The sequence below is a fragment of the Dermacentor variabilis genome, unplaced genomic scaffold, assembly GCF_050947875.1.
Source record: "Dermacentor variabilis isolate Ectoservices unplaced genomic scaffold, ASM5094787v1 scaffold_13, whole genome shotgun sequence".
NCBI lineage: Eukaryota > Metazoa > Arthropoda > Arachnida > Ixodida > Ixodidae > Dermacentor > Dermacentor variabilis.
The window spans coordinates 17166577-17188393 of record NW_027460291.1 but is presented as its reverse complement, the minus strand read 5'-3'; the positions used below and the strand labels follow the sequence as shown (position 1 = coordinate 17188393).

Here is a 21817-nt window from a genome sequence, read left to right as displayed (position 1 = left end):
CACGTATAACAAACGCGCGCTTGCCTCATCTCGAACCGCTTTCTGCGTTCGGCTTCGGCTGCCGCCGTTTCCTTAGGTTCGGTCACACTGCTTCCACTCGCATCCGCACTACGCGTGTTCCCCTTTGCTCTCATGGGTGTGAACTTCGGCCTCTCAAACTTCGAGCCAAATTCACCCTTTTGACCGTCCTTAGCTCCGCGAGCCCGACGCGTCACAAACTCCTCGGCTAGCTCAGCGGCTTTAGCCACCGTACAAACGTCTGGCCTATCCAAGACCCAGTATCGTACGTTCTCCGGTAACCGACTATAAAACTGTTCTAGCCCAAAACACTGCAGAACTTTATCGTGGTCACCGAACGCTTTCTCTTCTTTGAGCCACTCCTGCATGTTTGACATAAGCCTATACGCAAACTCTGTATATGACTCACTTCTGCCTTTCTCATTTTCCCGAAACTTCCGACGGAACGCCTCCGCAGACAGCCGGTACTTTTTTAGCAGACTCGATTTCACTTTGTCGAAATCCTCTGCCTCCTCTCTATTCAAGCGAGCGACTACGTCGGCCGCCTCGCCGGGTAACAAAGTGAGCAAGCGCTGTGGCCACGTTTCCCGAGAGAACCCCTGCTTCTCGCACGTTCGCTCAAAGTTAACCAGGAACAAACCAATGTCCTCTCCAAGCTTAAACGGCCGCATCAGGTCAGTCATTTTGAACAATACGCGTTCCCCTGCACCGTGTGCCTGACTTCCATTACGAGCGCGTTCCATCTCTACCTCAAGACGCTTCATTTCCAAAGCGTGTTGACGGTCACGCTCTTGTTGCTCTCGCTCTTTCTGTTCTTTACGTTCACGCTCTTCTTTTTCTTTCTGTTCTTTACGTTCACGCTCTTCTTTTTCTTTCTGTTCTTTAAGTTCGCGCTCTTCTTTTTCTTTTTGCTCTTTAAGTTCGCGCTCCTGTCTTTTTGCAGTCTCCCTCTCTTCAATGGTCTCAAGGCATTCCGACAGCTCGTCATCCTCAGCTTCTAACTCAAGAATAGCCTTTAGCAGTTCAGGTTTTCTTAGTTTGTCTGAGACATCCAGACCCAACTCTCTTGCAAGCTCCACCAATTTCGGTTTGCGCAACGACTTCAAATCCATGGCTGCTCTGAATGCTGCTTTCTCTACTGCTTACTATTGTCTTGCCGCAAACTAACCCGGCAGCGACGACAACCACAATTACCAGCTCTGTTTCTGACACTAACAAAAGCCTGGCAAAGCTCAGAAGAAGAAAGTCCCGCACTCACCAAACCTCGCAGCCAAGAGTCCAGCGCAGTCGTTCCGCTGCAGGCAACCAGTCATCACACAGGGCTCGTTGCACTGCTCCCGGATCGTTGTTGAGCTGCTCAGCATACAGTCAACTGCATCTCTTCGCCGCTGTCCTCCGTTGTCGCGATCTCACCGCTGGCAGACAGTTGTTTGAAGTCGGAGGTGATCTCACCGCTGCCAACCAGTTGTTTGAATCGCACCGCTGGTACGAGTTGTTGTGGTCGTACCCGCTGGTACGATTTGTTGGGAACTCGGCGCTGACGCCCGTGGTTGTACCTGGGTCGCAAGCCCCAAGGGTAGCGTTGGCCTGGCGGCCTGGGGTACAACTGGAAGCATCCGAAGGTCCCGGCAAAGCATGAGTCGACTGGTAACAACAAAACAACTTGTTTATTTTAACATCGCAAAGAGTTGGCGGTCAGGTTGACCGAAGTAGAGAGACGGGAGAGCACTTTACTCAACAGAAGAAATCGGAGCCCTCCCTTTGGCGTCCGGGGGCAGCTGTTTTTATACTCTCGCAGTTGAGGGCAAGAAGGAACCCCTCAATAGACGAGCACGTGATTGTACAATGGGCTAAGGTGACGCACACTGCCGCCGGTCGGGCACAAAGACTGGAAGGAGAGGGTGACCCCCTGCTGTCGCATCGCCTGGTTCGGGCACAATGACTGGAAGGAGAGGGTGACCCCCTGCTGTCGCATCGCCTGGTTCGGGCACAATGACTGGAAGGAGAGGGTGACCCCTGCTGTCGCATCGCCTGGTTCGGGCACAATGGCACATACACTCACACACGCACATGAAGACACGTGGCATCGGAACATGCCTGGAAACGCCTGGAAACGCCTGGCGGGGAGCGTTGCGGCGACGCCGAACGGGCCAAAATGTCTGCCGCCCCGCCGCAGTCGCGCCGGCAAAACCGCGTGTCGCAGGCGAAACGCAATATGTGGAAGCCTTTGGGGTATGCATAATAAAACAATGTGTCGGGACAACGTTTTATTTTTCATAACTGGGGTTGTTTTTTTCAGAGCCAAATCATGTTTGTTAGTCTACCAGCACCTGAGGTGTCCTCGCACCTTCACGAGTCTCTACTGTCAGCACCACGAACCTATTTTTGTTAACTGCAAAACCAATTCCGCTCCCTACAATCGCGTCTTATGCGAGCTTATTGCATCCTATGCGTACAAACATCATATTTTTGTCCCATTACGCAATTTTCTACCATCCTCGGCTGAAGTTCTCTCCCCTTGACATCCATTCTGTCACGCTTATGTAATCACCTGCTATGAATTGACAACAAGTGATTGAAGACGTGCATGGCCTGCCCGCCGATTCCATTTTTTTTGTTAATCTCAACTGGCATATCAGTTGCCACGGTTACTACGCCACTGTCTTCCTGCCTTAATGCTATCTCCAACAATTTTTGTTACTTCGCTTTCTTCACAGTCCTCGACTTCTCAAGTTTCTTTGTTAACCTCCAGGTTTATGTCCCATATTGCATAACCGGTAGAATGCAATGATTCTAAACATTCTTCAAGGATATCGGTAAGGTGGCGATCACGATTCGGTAATGCCTCCCATGTGCTGTTCAACCCATGAAATTTTTGTATAAGTTTGTGCTTTATATCAGTACCTGCTATTGATATGTCACCTGGATAAAGAGACTCTTCCATAGATTCTGCGGGCTGAATGTCACTCATGAATTTCTGTTTTCTCACCAAGTTAGTGAAGGTTACCTTCATCTTTTCCATATTTTCGCGGGCCCACTTGCATGTAAAAGCACGAACACTCATTGGTTCTCAATGCCTTTTTTAAACTGCTGGACATTCAGTTCGTTACTACGAAAGTGACTTAATCCGTGCACTATTATTATGCTAAATATGAAGCAGTAGAACTATACTTATCTGCAGTTTGTCGATGTCTCCTTCACTGTGTTGGTTGCGAGATCCATCGTCGGCACCACCTCCTTGTCGCATCGTAGCTATATAGGCTGTCTTCCTTTTGCACACACTATGTAATATTCGTGACGCTTGCAGTCACGCAGAGTGGAGGAACTCAGCGCACTCACAGACGCAGCACCGGATAAGTTGTTTGTTCAGGATCGCGCCGTGAACAGTAGGTGCGCGTTGCGATCTGTAAAATCGCCGAAGCTATTGGCAGTCTTTCGGGGTCCATGGAAAGATTGCTCACGGAGGAACAGAACTATAAAAAAAATGGTGGTCAACGTCGAGCCTGATCACTAGGTCGCGCACTGCAAGCTCGTCGTACGAGTTTGTTTGCACTGGGCCTCTTCGATGTTTAGTCATGCTCGCCCAGTGAATGTATGTGATGACGCCACCATAGCGTTCCCTCGTGGTATAATGCGAAGCGTACTAAATTACATATTAGTCTAATGCACATTCAGTGTACATCTTGTAAGCGTTAAAATGCTTTTAAACCACGTTAAGCTAACTAATAATATTGTACTAAATGCATTTGTTTTATAACTCGCTTGTGCATGTAATGCACTCGGTGGAACGACAAACCTGTGAAAGAAAGCACGACCGTGCACCGACGGTATGATCACGTGAGCCCCAGTTTGTCGACCGCCCAGAAGGCAACGCCCAAGGAATGATAGCCACCCAGAGTGAATCTAGATAAACCAATGAAACTGGAGCCTTGTCGAAAGATAAACTGCGTCTCGGTACCATTTGTGCTTTCAACTTGGGGTGTTGCCAGAGCTCGTGAAAATCCCGAGTTTCGCCAAACTCGGTGCATCCTGCATAGCACCCAAACTTTTCTATTCCAATTCTGCAATCAGCCTTCCACGATTGGTCAAAACTTTTTTTGACCACCCCCACTTAACCTGTCGGTCGCGCGACTTCACAAAAACCGTGATAGCTTCCCATCTGATATGACGTGTACACACTGATCATGCATAATTTGGTCGAACAAAAGAAAAATTGTTAGCTCTGATTCGACTCCTTTTCGCCATTAGCCCTGGGCTATTAGTCAAAAGTTTTCGGGCTGCACCCACTTCACTTGCCTGTCACGCGACGTCACAAAACCACAAAAACTCACTCTTCAAAGTGACTTGTACGCGATAAAGATGCATTAATATGCCGAACAAAACTGTCTTTTTTTCTGAATAGCCGCAGGTTGCCCCGTTCCGAAAGCAATAAAAGATGGCTGCCACCGACCACTCAGGCACTGGTGACTCGCACCTGCCGGAGAGCATGGGTTTTATTGCGTATAATAAAGCTTTTTGCGTGGCCGTGTAACGTTATCGAGCACTTTCAGCACGTTTACGACCTCGTTCAGCCAAATCTTCTTTGCTAAGGATCCGTTTCAGCGTCATTTTTAAGTTTCCGGTGCATGCCGCCGCGATTTTGGACGAGTCACCGCAAGCTAAGTATAAGGCAAAGCGGACCAACCGCAGACGCCGGCACCACCCTCTTGATCGGGTTATCGATCTTCAGTGCACTGGCTCGGCCCCATCGAATCCCTTTCCACTTGAGCATGCTCCGCGCCTCTTGTCAGCCAATTAGATAAGGCAAGGAACTCAGTGCACGCAATGTTATTCGTTTTTAAAGCAAACAAAAGTGACCTCCTATAAAGGAGGAGAGCGTTTGGTCTGTTCAGACAACGCTGCGGGTGACCTCCCGATCCTTGCGTCGGCGGTTAAGCAAATTTGACGTCAGGAGATTGGAATAAAAACATATTTGAATAGTTTTACGTTATAGGGCCCTCTATTAAAGTTTAAAACTCATGCCACGATGCCATGTGAGTCCTCTCATGCCATCCTCAACCCTCTCAGAGATTAGAAACAATGGCGCACAACAATGACTCAAACACGCCTCCCTGTGTGTTCTGTCGACTACGCATACAAACAGCAGTGGTGCTCGCAAGGAAACGTTTAACATCAACTCACCACTCTCAAACTAAATTATGGGGTTTTATTTGCGTAGGAAGACCACGATCTGATTAAGACGAGAGCGGTAGTGGGGGCCTCCGGAATAAATTTGACCATCTGGGGTTCCTTAACGTGCACCTAAATCTAAGTACACGGGTGTTCTTGCATTTGGCCCGCATCGAAATGCGGCCGCCGGGGCCGGAATTTGGTCCCGCGGCCTCGTGCTTAGCAGCGCAACACCAAAGTCACGAAGTAACCGCGACGGATGTCCTCACAACCCTCTTATCAGACTAAACGCTGAAGAAATGAGACATTCGCCGCCAACACCACCGCTGCTTATCGTCAATTAAAGCATACAGCATACAAAGCTTCGCTTACATCGATTTCCACAGCGCTTGTGATCGGCATATTGTTGTTACGCTTTCACCACACCCTCCTCCTCCGCTTTCCTCCTCACGCTTTCTTCGCTCTCGACGCTTTCTTTTTTCATCCCCTGTCGCGCGGCGTGTTCGCTCTCGACTGTCGCTGTGCTCGTCAGCTCGGTTACGACGGCCGCTGCAGGAACGGGCAACTAAGGGCGGCGCTCTAAAAAGTTGTGCACACCTCGCGAACCCCAAATTGAGAGGAGGAATGAATGCTAAATGTATTCCGATATTCTCGTTAGCGAACGGCAGTAACTTTTTCAATAACTTTGCCTAAAGGGACGACAAAAGAAAATGTAAGGTCGAGCTAGATCGATAGCTTTTTCGTCTAGAAGTATCTTGTAGCTTTCGAAATGCCAATATATAACCACGTTGTGTACACTCTAGAAGTGCAGCTGCGGCGCCTCAAGCTGAACCACCCGCGCCAGAAAGGGCGAGTTGACGTAATCTCCATGTGACTCCCATTCCGGGCACTTTTGGATGAGCCAGTGCTGACATCACGCGACAGGTTCCATAATCCACAGCAAGGAGCGCCACTCCGCTTTTACGTTTTTGTAATTTTCTCGGCTACGAAAGCTACGTTCTCGCTACGAATCACCAATTTTTTTTTACAAATACCTTTCAATCTAGATTGACCTAATACTTTCGTTTCGTGCCCCATTAAAACGGTAATACCCCTGACGACACAGGGGCACTTAAAGGCTTTTGGAACAGAGGAGCTCCGTAAGGAAAGGTCCGAGAAATCACAGCAACTGAGACATAACTTTCGTTGTCGAGGGGAACGAGGCCGTTTGTATTTTTCGCTAACTATATTTAAATGTAAAGACGTGTCAAGTGAAAGTAGCCGTATACATAAGCACTGTATTTAACATCGAAAAGGGTTCGTGAGCCCAGGGGCTCAACACACAGTGAGGAGAGCGTGGAGCACAGACATTGCCTTTATCTCGTTCAGGTTATACGGCACACACAACAAAACAATACGCGTGAGCATATATAAGAGAAGGCTCCATTGCCCTAGCCCACGGAGCAAGAAATATTTAGGAGTGGAAACTCCGCTGTTTGCGGCGACCAGTAAAGGTCACAAGCCCGCGGATATGTTTAAAGCCCCTCAATTTTTCAAAAGTAGCGCCATTCTTAGATCTTTCCGCCACCGCGCTCACCCTGGCGCCTCCTCCTCCACGCTTCATGTCGCCCCAGCCTCCTCCGCTCCCCCATTGGCCAATCTGTGTCACGTGCAAGCAGGCGCCGCGCTTTTGTATATTTTTTCTTTCCAGTGCGGAGCAGGCGCCGCGCTTTTGTATATTTTTTCTTTCCAGCGCGCGCCGACCTCCATTGTTGGGCCTGCGCGACGAAAGTACGGCAGGCGGACTGACGGAGTGCGTTAGGGTAATAGAATGTGTAGGGCCGAGAACTTAATTGCGGTGCCATGCTGCTGCGCCTTCGGTTACCGCAACAGACACAGTGAGGGTAAAAAGCTTTTTGGTTTGCTGTCCGGCGGGCGCAAGGCAAAAAGAAGTGTGGATTCGCAGGATCGGGCGGGCTGACTTCGAGGAAGTGGCAAAGAGCGCACGGCTTAGTGAAGTAAGGGCCACGCCTACTCACAGCCTACCGCTTCGAAAAAGTGTCTGTTCATGCTCTGCGTTGTTTTTAGCGCGTTGTTCGACTTTTTTTTTTCGAATGTGCTCTCATTGTTTCATGTAGTTTCGTCTTGCGGTGAAATGCACGCATCTGCAGCTGGCCTGTGACATAAAAGCGACATTATTCAGGGTGTGTTTTGAGCTCCACCAGAAGTTAGCACATTCTCGACGCTTTTGCAAGGCTCAATATGACTTACGATGCAGTCTTTCAGCTTCTAATGTACACCCGCATGTATTGATTTGGTTTGTGGTGGTTGACGTTTTTAACGTTCCCAAGCCACTAAAGCTAGGATGGAGGTCCTAGTGGATGGCTCCGGATAACTTTATCTAGCTCGCCTGGGGATGTTTAACGTGCACTTTGATCGTAGAGTCGTACGTGGGCCGGTAAATTCCTCGTTGGCGTTTCATAATACCCGCGCGGGCGCGCTAGCGCTGCTTTAGAAGTTGGTGCCTCGCGCGATTGTATTTCTCCAATAAATTTTATTTGCTAGTTGTAACAACTTCTCATTATTTCGTATTATTGACGGCGCCTCCAGGGCACCAAAGCGGCAACGGGAACACCAAAGCTAGAACCAGGGCTGGATGGAGCTCGCCGAAGCGTGTGCATGCCAAGAGGGTATAAGATCGCGGACAGCCAATTTTGTATGCGAACACTCCCTGCGACGCCTGCATTATTGTAATGTCACGTGCTCTTCAGAGGCCTCCGTTAGCCATTACATGTGCCCTCCAAGAGCTGTACTTGTAAAAAAAACTGTATATCGTCACGATTACCAAAGCACCCCGCAATGAAAAAAACGGCCCTGTTGCCAGGCATTGCTGACCGCACACAGCCGGAATCTTTCACGGACCGGCCAAACAAAAGTATCCTGCAGGTACGTAAATGAACCTACGAAACCACGTACACATACTTCTGCGCTGACAACACCTGAAATTTTGATAATTACGCGCGTGTTTGAATACACCGCGTGCTTGCGTCGTGTTTCAGCAACGCGCGAACTCTCAACGTCACGCGCTTTACGCCTTAAATACGCCTTGAATAATGGTCCTTTTCTCTATTTCTTCCGCAATTCCAACACGAAATTCTAAAGGCCAGTTACCGACTGACGAAGAAACATCTCGATTGAAAAAACTGCTCCGCAGGGCTCGCACGAACTTTTCTGCAAATTTCCTCCCGTAGCGTGTTATCTGTCGTCTGCTACGGCAGGCCCACCACCGGCGGCGCCACCGTCGAGGCCGCGCCGAGCGGAGGAGGAGGGAAGTGAATGGCGCTACTTTGGGAGATTGAGGGGCTTTAGATATGTTTTCATGCTGGCGGCACCTGGCGGCATGGGAAGAAATTACCGCCGTTTCAGTTGCCAGGGCAACCGGTTGAGCGTGGTGCTCCCGTTCGGCCGCGCGTGCCTGACTTCTACCACGGAGTGGCCGGAGCTGCCGGAGCCGCCGAGCCGCCTGCCGGGCGCTGCTTTTTTTTTTTTTCCGCTGCGGCTTCTACGACGCGCCGCATGCTGCCGCCACTGTATACGGTAGCGTCGGCGCATGCAACAATTGTGACTTTATCTGGTCGCCCGCGCTCGCTCGCGCTGACGGGAGTTTCACCTCCTATATGTCTTACTCCGTGCCCTAGCCCAACCGTCCGTGCACACGCGATGTGGTTCGGTAGCATATGTCTTCACTCAATAGTCGACCATCGCGTGCACTGTCACGCGGCGCTGCGCTCACGGTACGTAGATTTGCAGGGGAACGTCGGCTGTCCACGCCCTGACACCGGGCAGGTACGGCTACCCGGCTCGAGGGCCGCGGCGTTGCACCATTGCTATTCGCAATAGCCTCGAAAGTCATCGTGAGATACGTTCTGGCGTAATTTTTATGTTTGTAGGTTCTCAAGCTTGTCATCTAAGAAACCTTTTAGGTGTCTTATAGGCGAAGCTTAGTGTTTTCAGGAAATATATTATTGAATTGAACGCTTCATGCGGCAGTAAGTAAATTTGGGAAAACCACATCACGGTAATGGTTCTAATAGGTTCTGCACAAGAAATCACCTGGGGACAATGTAGTCGAGACCGTTGTTTCTCAAAAAATGCAATCGGCTCTCAAAAGAATATATAGTAGGAGCGTTTTTGTGGACATGCATAGATGTTCAATAGTGTTTCAACTCTTAGTATCCAAAATCGAGTTTGAAGAGAAGGTAAAGCTGGAACCGCATGGCGCGTTTTTCGCGAGCGAAAAATGCGATGGGCGGCAAACGCCCGCGTTGCCGCCGACGCGCGAGCACCCGTACGAAAAGAAGGAGCGGCGCTTTCGCGCCGCGTTTTCCGGGTTGCCAGACAACATAACTCTCAACGACATGTATTGTCTCTGTTACCGCATATATAATATGCCCTTAAACTTACAGAACACTACAATAAAAATAATCTGAGTGTAATTAGACAGCGACATTTCTTTCCGAAGTGTATTTATCAAGCTTAATTTCAAGCAGCAATATTGTGTGCGAAACTGCGACTATGTACCTTCCGCATGCTGAGAAGCCGCTGGTTGTTTACAACTTCACATATAAAAAGGATGGTCGGCCGCTTACTACCGAGCAGAAGAGGCGATTTCTACTATTAAGGGGGATGCTGATACTGAAGCAAGAAAAAATGCGGGCCAGGAGGTACATGTGGGTGCGGCCTGCCTGGTTGAGAAGAGAGCGAGCACCATACACTGGTAATATTATTAGCAAATTGTCTTGGCAGTATTAGCGATGAGACGCGACGCTTCTCCACTTTAGTTATTAGGGCCTCGTTGAAGGTTGATTTGTTCATTTTAGGTGAAGACGATGCGCGAACCAACACGATGAGCGAACGAAATCACGGTAGCACACGTTTTCCTTGACGCGCGCGCCAGTTCTGCTGAGAAAAAAAAAATTCCGCCAAGGAGGTTCCGTCAAGATGCGCATAGAGCAGGGCCATGTGGTGGCAAAAAAAGAACCAAAATACCACGTGACCAAATGCCACGTAACTTAGCTGAACTCTGATTGGTGGACGCGCCGCGCGACACGTTTTTTTACTACCCCGAGCAGCAGCACGCGGCTGCGCGATTTCGTGACGGATCATGCTGGGCACGCGTCAAACTGACGCGCGCGTCCCACCACCCGCGCGTCAATCGCGCCTGAAATCACGCCATGCGGTTCCGCCTCAAGTGAGCTTCGTGATAAAGAATGTTATTCACTACAAATTTTGGAAGGTCGAGACCTAAATGTAATGATTCATCTTGGAAAATACGAGAGGCCGTAAGTTATGAGTGGGACATCCAGAAAATAACACGTAACCAAACTGTAAATTTGGGTGGACAGAAACAGTGACCCATCAGGAGAGTGTCCCTGCGCATTCCGAAACCACTGCTGCTGACCCTTCGTCCGAGAGCACGTGCTCCTTTAGATGCGATGTACTTAATGTATGTCCACCAATTAAGGTTTTCTGTGTAAATCATTACCAGATATTATAATGATTGTACCTGCGGAACTATCTCCTGACCGTGTGTCTGTGCTATTCGGACAGGGAAAATTAAGGGGGAAAATGATTGCACTCTTCTGTCGTTCACATTTAGCGACATTTGTAGTCCTTAAAGCCACATTTCAATATGATTAAAATGCGACTGTAAATTTTTTTTATATAAGATACGTATATCATTTGACGTGGAAACAAATGCGACAACATCAGCGTATACGTATACCTGCACGTCGCAGTGGGCTCGGTTCAGTGCTGCTGCAGGAGCTTCTGCCAGCATTTGTTTTCTCTTTTCCTTCCCCTTCGCGCGTAATTTGGCTATTGGCCGAGTGTTTTCCTTCGTTATTTCCTGTTTCCTTCTTTCAATTCTCTTCGCCAGACGCCAGCAGCGTTGCGGCCCTTTTGTCTTCTCCGTCGCCTTCGCGGCATTTCGCCGACGCTCCGCACCACGCGCAACACGAGAGCATCTACCGCGCGGGACGACAAAGGAGTGTCTGCGTTTTGGTAAGGGTATGGAAAGGCAGACATATGAAATCCTTTGTGGGTCTGAAGGGGTGACTTGTTGTGCCGTTCTTCAGCAAAAGGCATCTTGACGAAACAAAGTGTGGCTGTATATAAAATGTTGGTGCTTTGAAAAGCTATATTATACTTGGTAGTAACGCAATTTATATGACAATTAACTTTTACTACTGCAGCACATTATAGTACGAAGCCATCGTAGACATTTTAAAGTGAAATCCAGTTAGCGCTGCTTAATTGCATTCTTTACATGGCATTGACCATGCACAGGGGCTTTTTAGCGTCTTTAAGTTTCAGTATAATGAAGCACTACCATGTGTTTTCCTTTGTTGCACACTGGAAACATACCAAGTGTCTAAAGCTACGTCGCCTCCATAGCGTCATATTATTACCCGCCGTGGTTGCTTAGTCGCTATGGTGTTTGGCTGCTAAGCACGAGGCTGCGGGATCGAAACCCGCCCACGGCATTTCAGTGGGGGCGAAAACACCCATGTGCTTAGATGCACGTTAAAAAACCCCAGGTGGTCCAAATTTGCGGAGTCCATCACTGTGACGTTCCTCATTATCACATCCTGGTATTGGCATGTAAAACCGCATATTTTCTTATAGCGTCACATTGGCCTTCGTCGCTCAATGGTTTCACTCGACGCTTCCGTGGCGCATTCCTCTCGGCGGCGCTTCGCGTCCGACCGGCGGCAAAAGGGGCGCGACGCCGACTGGGCAACACTGGCCTGGAGCAAGCGTCGCTCATTTTAAAACGGCGTAATGCAGGTAGCGTTAGGTAATTGCTTGGCACTGACCATGCGAAAGGGAAAATTACGTAATTTTTTTCCGTTTTACATAGCATTGACATGCATAGAATATGTTTTATTTGTCGTTCATCGACGGAAGCCATGAAAAGGGACTGCCTTTTTCTTCCACGTGATAAGGGAAGTCTTGTGCATTTGTTTGTGCGACAACTTGTCATGCTATTATTGTATCTTGAAATACGTCCGTCAACCGCTTCATATTGCGGTTAATAGAGCACGTCTTCCTTCACACCTACCTTTTCTTTTTGTAACGAGAAATGTGGCTCATGAATTGCCACTAATAAATAATAGGCTTCCTAATAGATCTTGTCGACACAATTTCATTGTTATAAGCCAGATTCACTCAATATTTGTTTAGCGTCGATCGAATGTCCCTAAATGTACAACTTCAACATAACCTCCTCCCTTAACCCATCTATGAAAAGCTGTGTTTGTTTCGATTTAGTCAACAAGTTCTTTGCCGTGTGCGCAGAATGTGTATAACGCCAGTAGCGAAAACATTTCTCTTTCATCTGCACATTTCCTCCTTGCCAATTACTACATGACTTCCTGAAAAAGGAGTATATGTGCCCTAGAATTCAAATTGCAGCCTTCGCAACCAACCTGAGACAATAGAACACTGTTCTTTCTCGCGAGGCATGTTAGTTTTTGGGACATTTTACAAAGAACTAGCAGAAAAGAACTTCCTCTCATGTCCTAGGGTATCTTGTTCTTTCCTTTGAAAAAAAAAACACTCAGTAATACACCATATGATTCGTTTTTGTTATTACGACTCTATTCAGTATGGAGAAGCCGCATAATTGACAGACATGCCGAGCCACCTCGCTCGACAAGGCCGGTCTTTTGAGAAGGGGTCGCTCAAGTGCGTAGTGTGGTTGAAACCTTTGATGCCGTTGCCGAGAGGATTTGCGTTCTGGACGCTTCTCCTTGCTTGAGAACTTTCATTGGACAGCGTAGCATATGAGTTTGTTTGTTTTTTGTCTCCTGTGTCTAAAATCTAAATAATTTCCCGATAACATCTCTCGTAATTGCGTGCAATAAAAGAAATGTTGGCGGGGGCTTAGCGGTGGCACCTCGGACTTGCCATATTGCAGTCCCAGGTTCAATTCCAGGTCGTGCCTTAATTTTCGTCTTAGTTGTTTTCTCATCAACAGCCTCTCTGACGTTGCGAAAACGTTTTCGCCGCTTATATGCGGCAACGGCCAATGCCAGCAAGGTGCGCGTCCCCACGGCCTGACCTGACCTCCCCGATCACGCGTGTGAGAACGCCTATTGCGCTCTTTATGCACTACGTTTATGCCGCTCTTCTTACACGAGCACTGCAGCTCATAGAATAATGGGACAATAAACCCAAGTATACGCGTGGCCCGTTTGGAAAAAATGCAGCAGTCAAAAAACAAAAAAAAAGAACTAAGAAAACTATAGTGTATTGGTATCTAACCCAGGTACTCAGCACAGTAATTGTAGATTTTATCACAATGCTAACAAAACCGCCGACTTGCGATGGTATGCGTGTTCGTAATAGACATGGGCCTTTGCTGTTTTTATTCTCCATAGGAATTGGAATACAAAATAACCCTTAAACACAGAAAGCCATTGCTAAATATGGCAGACAAAGTGGCTTGTTTCGAGTAGTGTAGAAGTAGTCGACCAGCCCATGCCGTTTCTTATTGCGGTTAATAGAGCACTGAACATGGACCTGAGTTTGCATAAAGGGGAAGATCAAAGACTGAGATGAAGATGTGCTTCAGCCAACAATCCGGGAACCCACATTCCTTTCCCTCCTAATCCCCCAACAGCGGCCTAGAGCCATCCCCTTCCTTAAAATAAAGGCTTTATTCATTCTACATAAGTGATATTGGCGAAAGTCTGACATCGCAGTTAGGGCTGTTTGCCGATGACTGCGTGCTTTGCAGGGTGTCTAGTGGCATGGATGATGCCAGCCCGGTTCAGCAACACCTCAATCTAATTAGTGAGTGGTGCACAACGTGGTGCATGCAGCTAAACCTAACCAAAACAGTCAACATGACATTCACTCGAAAGAAGAACTCCTCACATTTCACTTAGGCCTTGAACAACAATGCAATAGCTAAAGTAACACATTGTAAATACCTGAGTTCTTGGTACACCCCAGAATTCTCAATGCAGAAACAGGTTAACTACGTAACTGCTAAGGCAGGTAAAATGCTATGTTTTCTTCGTAGGAACTCCAGAGCATTCAGCCAGTCTTCACAAGAGCGGCTATACAAAACGTACGCTGGGTCCGTCCTCGACTACGCCTGTGCAGTGTAAGACCCTCCGACGGAACATAACATTGGTAAACTTGAGAGGGTGCAGAATCTAGGTGTGCGGTACCTGTAAGGTCGACACACAGTTAAGTTCAACGCTGCGAGTGCTAAGGAGGAATTTAAACTGGATGCCTTAGAAGGACGACGTAGAAAGCTGCGTCTGAAGCCTTTTCATTCCAATACTACGGTATAATCAGTATACGAAGGGACAAGAATGTAATGCTGCCTCATTGCCGGTCACAACGCGTGGATAATGAACTAAAGTTACTAGAAGTTCCGTGCAAGACAAAACTGCTTATGAAAACATTTTTTAAAATAAAAAAACTATACAAGAATGAAACAAGTTGCCTGCTGGCGTGGCCAAGACTGTGTGAAATGATGCATTTTTTTTTTTACCTCTTGAAGTGACACTTTCCCGTTTCTTTGACATTTCTATTGTATTGTCCATATGTAACTTAACGTGTTTTGCAACGGCTGTAAGTTTTGTCGAACTTTTGTTGTTATTTTCTTATCTTGCTCACACATTGTGTAGGAAAACTCTTTTTTTATGTGAACCTTTATTCAATAAAACACGAATTATGTACAAAACACTGTTTTGACCGATAGCTGCAAAGGCTAGTGGCCGTTCCAATAGAAAAATTACAAGCAATTCAGCCGCAGAGTGTGAAGGGCTGAAGAACAATTTAGATGTCTACAACACCATATTATACAGCTGTAATAGAAAATGTTTACCAAATACACACATAGAATCCAAGAGAAAAATATGACACAAAAAGAAAATTCACATAACAAGAGTTTCAGACAGAGTTTCATTACACTTGTAATGCAGTTTAGTGGTCATTTTGATATGTCTCGCTGCTTTAACCTCTAACGGTAGTACGTTCTATATTTTGACTCCACTGAACTCGATCAGGCGTTCACCATATACATTGTTATATTTAGGCTGGTTAAAATTGCAATTGGATGCTTGCCTTGTACTACGAGAAGGTGAAACGAAGGAGAGGCTTAACGGAAGGGTAGAATTAGTGTTTATTATAGTGTTGATCAAGAGCGAAGTTTTATATATGCGCAAGCACCAAGAGGATAGTGCACGATTATCATGAAAAACGATGATACCGAAATGACCCGAATTAGTAGTTGTCGCGGTCAATGCAGACGAAGTAGAGGCAATAAGTAGGTTTTATATGTCTGCCCCCAAGATTCACAACAGTAACTGATATTTGAATGACAGAAAGCATAGTAGAGGGAGCGTCGTACATCGTACGGAAAATATCTCGCCTTAAAGAACGTGTGGCAACCAATGACTAATTTCTTGGATACGCTGTTAATTAGTTCTCTCCAATGTAAATCACTATCAAAAATAGCTCCAACGTATTTGAAATGCGAAACTGGCTGTATTAACGAGTTACCGAGTGTAAGTGTAATTAAATTGTTGGTGGTCTTGCACCCAGAGAGAACGCTCCTAAGTGTTTGTAAAATCTTCTCCCGCACTGTAACGCTGTTTGGCGCCTGTGGGCACTAAATAAATAAATGAATGAATAAATAAATAAATAACCAATGAATGCCACCTGTAATTTAAGTGTATGTAAATACGAGCTCTCGTGCGCTTCCCACGATTCACACCAGACCCCCGTCTATGACGCATTGGAGACCCGTTTCGGCAGGAAACCGAGCCCTCAGGCACGTCGGCAGCGGATGCCATCGAAGGGAGCACGTGTGCTGTTCGTCGAGTCTGCGCCGTAACCCATCGAGGCAGAATTCGCTGCTTTACGTAACCGCATCGAGCTAGCAGCACACGGACACAAATGCTTTTCACGCGTATGCAGAACTTCGAAGTCTCATACGGCGCCACAACTCGCGGTACCAATGTGTACGTTCTTATTAGAGGCTGCGTGGTGGCATGTTTGAAAAAAGTCTCCCTAGGAAGCGTCGATAATGAACTGCTTTCAGAGAAAAAGCAATCTGTACGTCACCCGCACTCGTCTGCGAACTAAAAGTGACTTGAAGAGCGGTCTGTGGTGGAGCCAACTGTTGGGAGAAGATCTGCGCTTCTATGCTTCTGTCAACGTTTCTCTGAATCGGTGGATCGGCGTCTTGACCTCTTCGTAATTGCGAAATTCTCCAACACGGACGCATGCGCGCCCAACGCCTTAGTGGAGCAATGCGCCATTGCATCATTGGTCTATTTTAGAGGAACACGCGTTGTCATATTATCCAGTCGAAGGAACGGAACACGCTTTATTGCTGTGAAAGCGGCCTTATCCACGCCGCGTAACAGGATGCGGTGGCAGCAGGGATGAGCCCGCTGTCTGCGCTGCCAGCGCCGACTCAGGCACGCTGCACCGGCATACACGCACAACAAGCGCTGAATCGAGGACGGCGTGTATTTACCTGTTGAGCGGGCCCGGAAGTATACCAACGGGAAACAAGCAACAGAGCAAGGAAATACGTCGGACGTACATAGAAACACCGTTGGTTCTGACTAACCTATCTGTAAGAAAAGTTGAAGGGTGACAACGTTGAACGTACCTTTAGCCAAACACATAGTAGCGTGTGGCAGGGGCAAGGCTTCTTTTGGTAAGGGATTCTTCATCGCAAAGGAAAGGGGTTTACACCAAAGGACTTTAGGGTGTGCCGAGAGCATGTGGGATGAACATTAAAAGAACGGTCGCTTGTGTTGCGCAGGCGATGTTTTCGTGCTTTAAGCACACAAGGGAATACAGCAGACTTGAAAACATGGTTAACTCTAAATCAAAGTACATAGAATATCAACCGAGCAATTAATTTAGCTAATATCGGCGTCACGAGTGTTGTCTAGGCCGGCTCTAGTTACACAGAAGTCGCTGAAGTCTGCTGATTTTATTTTTTGTCTGTCGCTGAAAAAACATCCTCTTATGAGTGAGCTGAAATATCTTTAGAGCGTAGGAAAGGCGAGGGGCAATGAGTTGGCATTTTTTCATGACCAACACCGTCAATGCATCAATAGGAAAGCCGGCATTCGATGACTGAACAGTGCCGAGGTAGTTAGGCAATATTTGTAGCAATGCATCACTGCCTTCGATTGTGCTTTGCTGTGTTTTTTAACTGGCCTTTCCTATGTCTAATCACCGTGGTGCGTTCCTAAGCCCTGTATTGATCGACCAGGTATTTTAGCGCGTGCCAATCGCCCAAATGGCACATTCCGGTACCCTCGGAGTACGCCCAGTGTTTATCTCTGACGTGATGTCTCAGACGCCTGCAGGGGGCGGGGTTCCGAAGACTGCACGTCCTGCAGGCTCAACGAAGCTGGTGGCACGTAAAGGGAGTTTAGAGTAGGAAAAGAACCTGCACAGATAGAACGAGAAGGTAAATTATGCTAACTTGGTCAAGTGCCGCACAAGTGTAGTTCATTTGAGCTGCTGTGGCTTTTATGTCTCACAGACCGGCCTTTACACCAATCTCTTCCGGAGATTAATCGAGTATAACCGGCGGTTGATGGGTAGAATACCGTCTGACCTCTCCGTGCAATATAGCGACCGCACGTGTTCTCCTAAATTTGCATAAATCAGGCTATTTCATACATTGGAATGAAGAAATGCGCCTTATAGTCCATGTGTGACATATCATTACCAGCGGCTTGTCAAATCCAAGAAAAAAATTATTTAAAAATAATCACAATTAGCAACAAAACCAAAAAGTCGACGTCATGTTTCAGCCATGTCGGCCTCCGACGCAATGTTCTCAGATCCGGTCAGCGCTCAAAATAGAGTATCAGACAACAGCGCACTCAACATCTAATCAATGCGTTACACGCAATGAGAGATGTTTAGCAGGAAACTTTCCATCAGTTAACCCCACGTATACGTTCACAAACTCGAGCTTAAAGCAATGACTCACATATATTGCGCAGTAATGCAGTGCCTAGTTTCTTAAGGCGCTTTTTTGTAGTTCACATATATTTTAGAAATCGCCCGTTAATATGCACCAATTTTCTTCTTCTTGAGCTTGATTACTCCAGGAGGCGGCCATTATTTTCGCAAGAAATCAAATTAAATAGTTTACTCCAATTTTGCTAATTAATGTTTAGGCTAATTACTTTATGGCACATAGTGCAACTTACGGATTGTAGCCCGTGAAGTGTAGCCGGTGTAGACGCAAGTCATATCCACTTGCAGTAAATTGTCATGAAGACACCAGTTTTTAAAATACGTTCTCAAAGTTTGCGACGCAATGCTTTGTTGTTCCAGTAATTTTGAAGCTTCAGTGGATAAAAATGCGTTTCGTAAAAGAAAAAAAAAATCCTACGTGAAACAACACGGAATGTTCACCGCAAGTTGGACAGCGCTTATCTGAAAAGTGTTGCGAGTTTCGAAATTCGTTCCGAGTGGATGTACTCTGTCAAATCACTGGCTTCATTTCTCATAATGTAATATCTGAGCTAATGTAATTAGTTAAAATATTGATTCGTGAAATTATGTTACGTAGCCAATTATGCATTTTTATGTCCAGTGACGTTCGCCTTTTAGAGTAATCCAGTTCAATTCAATTTGTGCTATGCGCCACCAGAGATTTTTCGAAAATTCTGTTAACGTAAAGAAAACACATTCGTTGCACACAAGGGGAGTGACGGACGCACGTACGAAAAGCCTGGTTTCCAAATGTTTAGGCTGGCGTGCGAGCCTTCGTCGGCGCAAACACCTGGGATGATGGAAATATTGCCACGCGCAATTTCATGCTGCGAGGGAGTACAAGCAGAAGCACAGCGCATTGCCAACATATCACCATCATTCTGCAGTGTACAGAACATTCATATTGTTCACAAGATATAGCCTCACTCCCCAGTGTGACAGAACAGGAGACTCATAGACTCATTCAATATGCAAGCATTGTTTGGCCAGTACCCCAGCAGAATCTGTCCGTTCCGTGGCGCCATCTGTAAACGAAATGCATCATTGGTCAAGTTAACACGTGTAGTCGTTATAACAGTGCAATAGTCGATGATTGATAGCGGTGGGTAGACATGCATAAGCTGTCTAAATCAGTATGCACAACCCAAGTAGCAGAAAGAATGCTGAGGAATGACAATTGTGAGAATTCTCTGTGGCATTTCTTAATTATTGCCAGCCTCGCTGGCGAAAGGCAGTGCGGTAAGCGTGGCTGGGCACCGGTGCAGGGTGATGCTCCCGGCGGACTCCGACGACCCGCTGCCCAGCGCGGCACGGCTGGCCGAGGCGCTCGTGCTACTGGTGATCTGTGTGAGCGTGGTGGCGGCCAACGTGCTCGTGATCGCCACCCTGTTGCACAGCACGCGCCAGGTGCTGGACTACTACCTGCTCTCGCTGGCCGTGGCAGACCTGCTGTGCGGTGTGCTTGTGGTGCCGCTATCGGTGTACCCGGCCATCGTCCAGGACTGGGTCTACGGGGACTTCGTGTGCCGCCTTAGTGGCTACGTGGCCCTGACGCTCTGGAGCGTCTCCATCTACAGCTTCATGTGGCTCTCTGTAGACAGATACCTGGCCATACGCAAGCCGCTCAGGTACCACTTTAACCTTGTCCTTCCAACTTTGGTCCTACATTATTGGTTGTTCAAGGTGCCTATCATTGGTTTCTACCTACGTGTGCATGATGAAAATGAAACTGCGGCGCTTACTTTACCTGGTTTCAGGCTTAATTATTGCGATAGCAATTATACGGACACTCTAATCCCATTTCTGTAGTCGCCGTGAGGTTCCCTATAAAGTACAAGGGCTATAACACCGTCGCCGCGTGCCCGACGCTGTATGTGCGAGTGAAGACGTGCGAGGGGAGCCCACGATTGCGGGTTGATCTCGCCCGCGCGAAGGAAACGAAAGCGTGCCGTCTATCGTCGTATGCGAGACACCCAAGCTTGCGAGGCTCCGGGCGAGGGGATAGAGGGGGTGGTCTACTCTGGCTGCGACTATGGATGTGTCGGCTGCGCGTGGTCGAGCGACCGTATTTTAAGAGCAATCTGCGTTTGGGGCGGAGTCCAGGTGCTTCAGCGGCTTGTAGCTTTGTGCGTGCTATGTCTTCTCGGCACTAAATTTGCGTTGCAGTGATAGGCAGCCAGGAATGTCACTTCGCTCGCTGCTGCTGCCGCGTTTCCTCACGCCAGCGTTTTTCCTCTGTCATCTAGTCTGATGTGTTTAAGTTTGCTTGTGCGCGCGTGACGCCATGCTTGTTAATTTAGTTAGTGTGCCTATATTTACAAGTTTACACGGCCGATAAAACTGCTATTCTCACTTCGCATAGCTGTCCACCAATTTTCTATTGCAATCGATGCTTCGCCTTTCTGGGTGAAACTGCTGATTTTTTATGATTATTTATTTATTTATAGTGCCGTCAAAACTTACAGTCAAACATTGCAGAGCGGAGGGACTAATATGTACACATAACTACAAATAAGCACCTTGATAAGGAAGGGCTCGGGACCTCCCAATTCCTTCGCTTTTTAGGTCGTGCACTCCGCCGCTCATAACCGAGGAGGCTAAGCACGTACAGCAGCAGCAATGAGAAAAAAAACTTTATTTCACATGAATTCAAGGGCAACTTAGGGGAATAAGTCGCTAATTTGTTTGTGTGCACACTTTGTAAGAATGTGCGACTGCAGCCAAACTTATTGCACCGAGTCTCCCAGCATGCTCTGCGGCGCTACGCCGAGTAAACTGCAGATCGTTGAAAGCAACCACGCCTACCTTGCCGTAAAAATTCTCGGTTCGTTTGCAGGGTCTTCATGTCAGTTGCCTTCGTAGACATTTGCGTCCTGCCGCATAAAATACATTTGAACACACCCCCAGTCGTCAGTTACGATTACATCATCACGTCTTCAACTGCGACATACTGGTCAGTCATTGCTCCTGCTGGTGTGTCCCAACAAGCAGAGTACGACTTAAGCAATTTCTGGAGCAGTGCAACAGGACTTGTGACATCCGGCCGCTCGTCAAGCGCGTCACTAAAGACGCCGTTAGCGCTAGCGCGGACCCCACCGTGGTGACGCCTGTGAAGGGTACTGGTGACAGCATTACGTGGCACTCGTTGTTAAGCAACAAGTCTGCCTTATATTCCTTCGTTGTACAGGTAAACTCGTTATAGTGGTCTTCGTTGTAGAGGCATTCGTAATACAGGTAAAAGATATAAATTTGACCAGGACAGAATAGAACCTCCGTTATGGAAGTCATTTCGCTGTGGAAGTGTTCGTTGTAGAGGAGTTTGAATATTAAAAAGGGCGCCTGAATAATAACGACATATTAATGCATGGTACAGTGTAAATATGCGTAATACAAGTTTGATTGCAACAATAAGCGCATGATAGAAAAAATAAATTGAGGGAATATACACAGAAAAGAGAAAACCTGCATAATAATCCAATATAAGTGAAATTTGCTTAACAGAAGGGTGCAATGCAAGAACATAATGCATTTTAAAGTGAGGCGATCAGCACATAATGATAACAAAAGAAAGCGTAATACAAAACAGATC

At 47.3% G+C, this 21817-nt stretch overlaps 1 protein-coding gene across 4 annotated transcripts in view; it reads left to right on the top strand.

Annotated features, from left to right (window-relative positions):
* The window catches only part of DopEcR (G-protein coupled receptor DopEcR), a 238651-nt gene that overhangs the window by 182730 nt on the left and 34104 nt on the right, over nt 1-21817 (top strand). For 3 of the 4 annotated variants that reach the window (XM_075677580.1, XM_075677578.1, XM_075677579.1), the window contains one exon: nt 19494-19856. In XM_075677580.1, the coding sequence (XP_075533695.1) occupies nt 19498-19856 (359 nt within the window). In that variant the 5' untranslated portion in view covers nt 19494-19497. Of the gene's footprint in view, nt 1-11104; nt 11230-19493; nt 19857-21817 lie in introns of all 4 variants that reach the window. The other variant, XM_075677577.1, reaches the window with a different exon arrangement.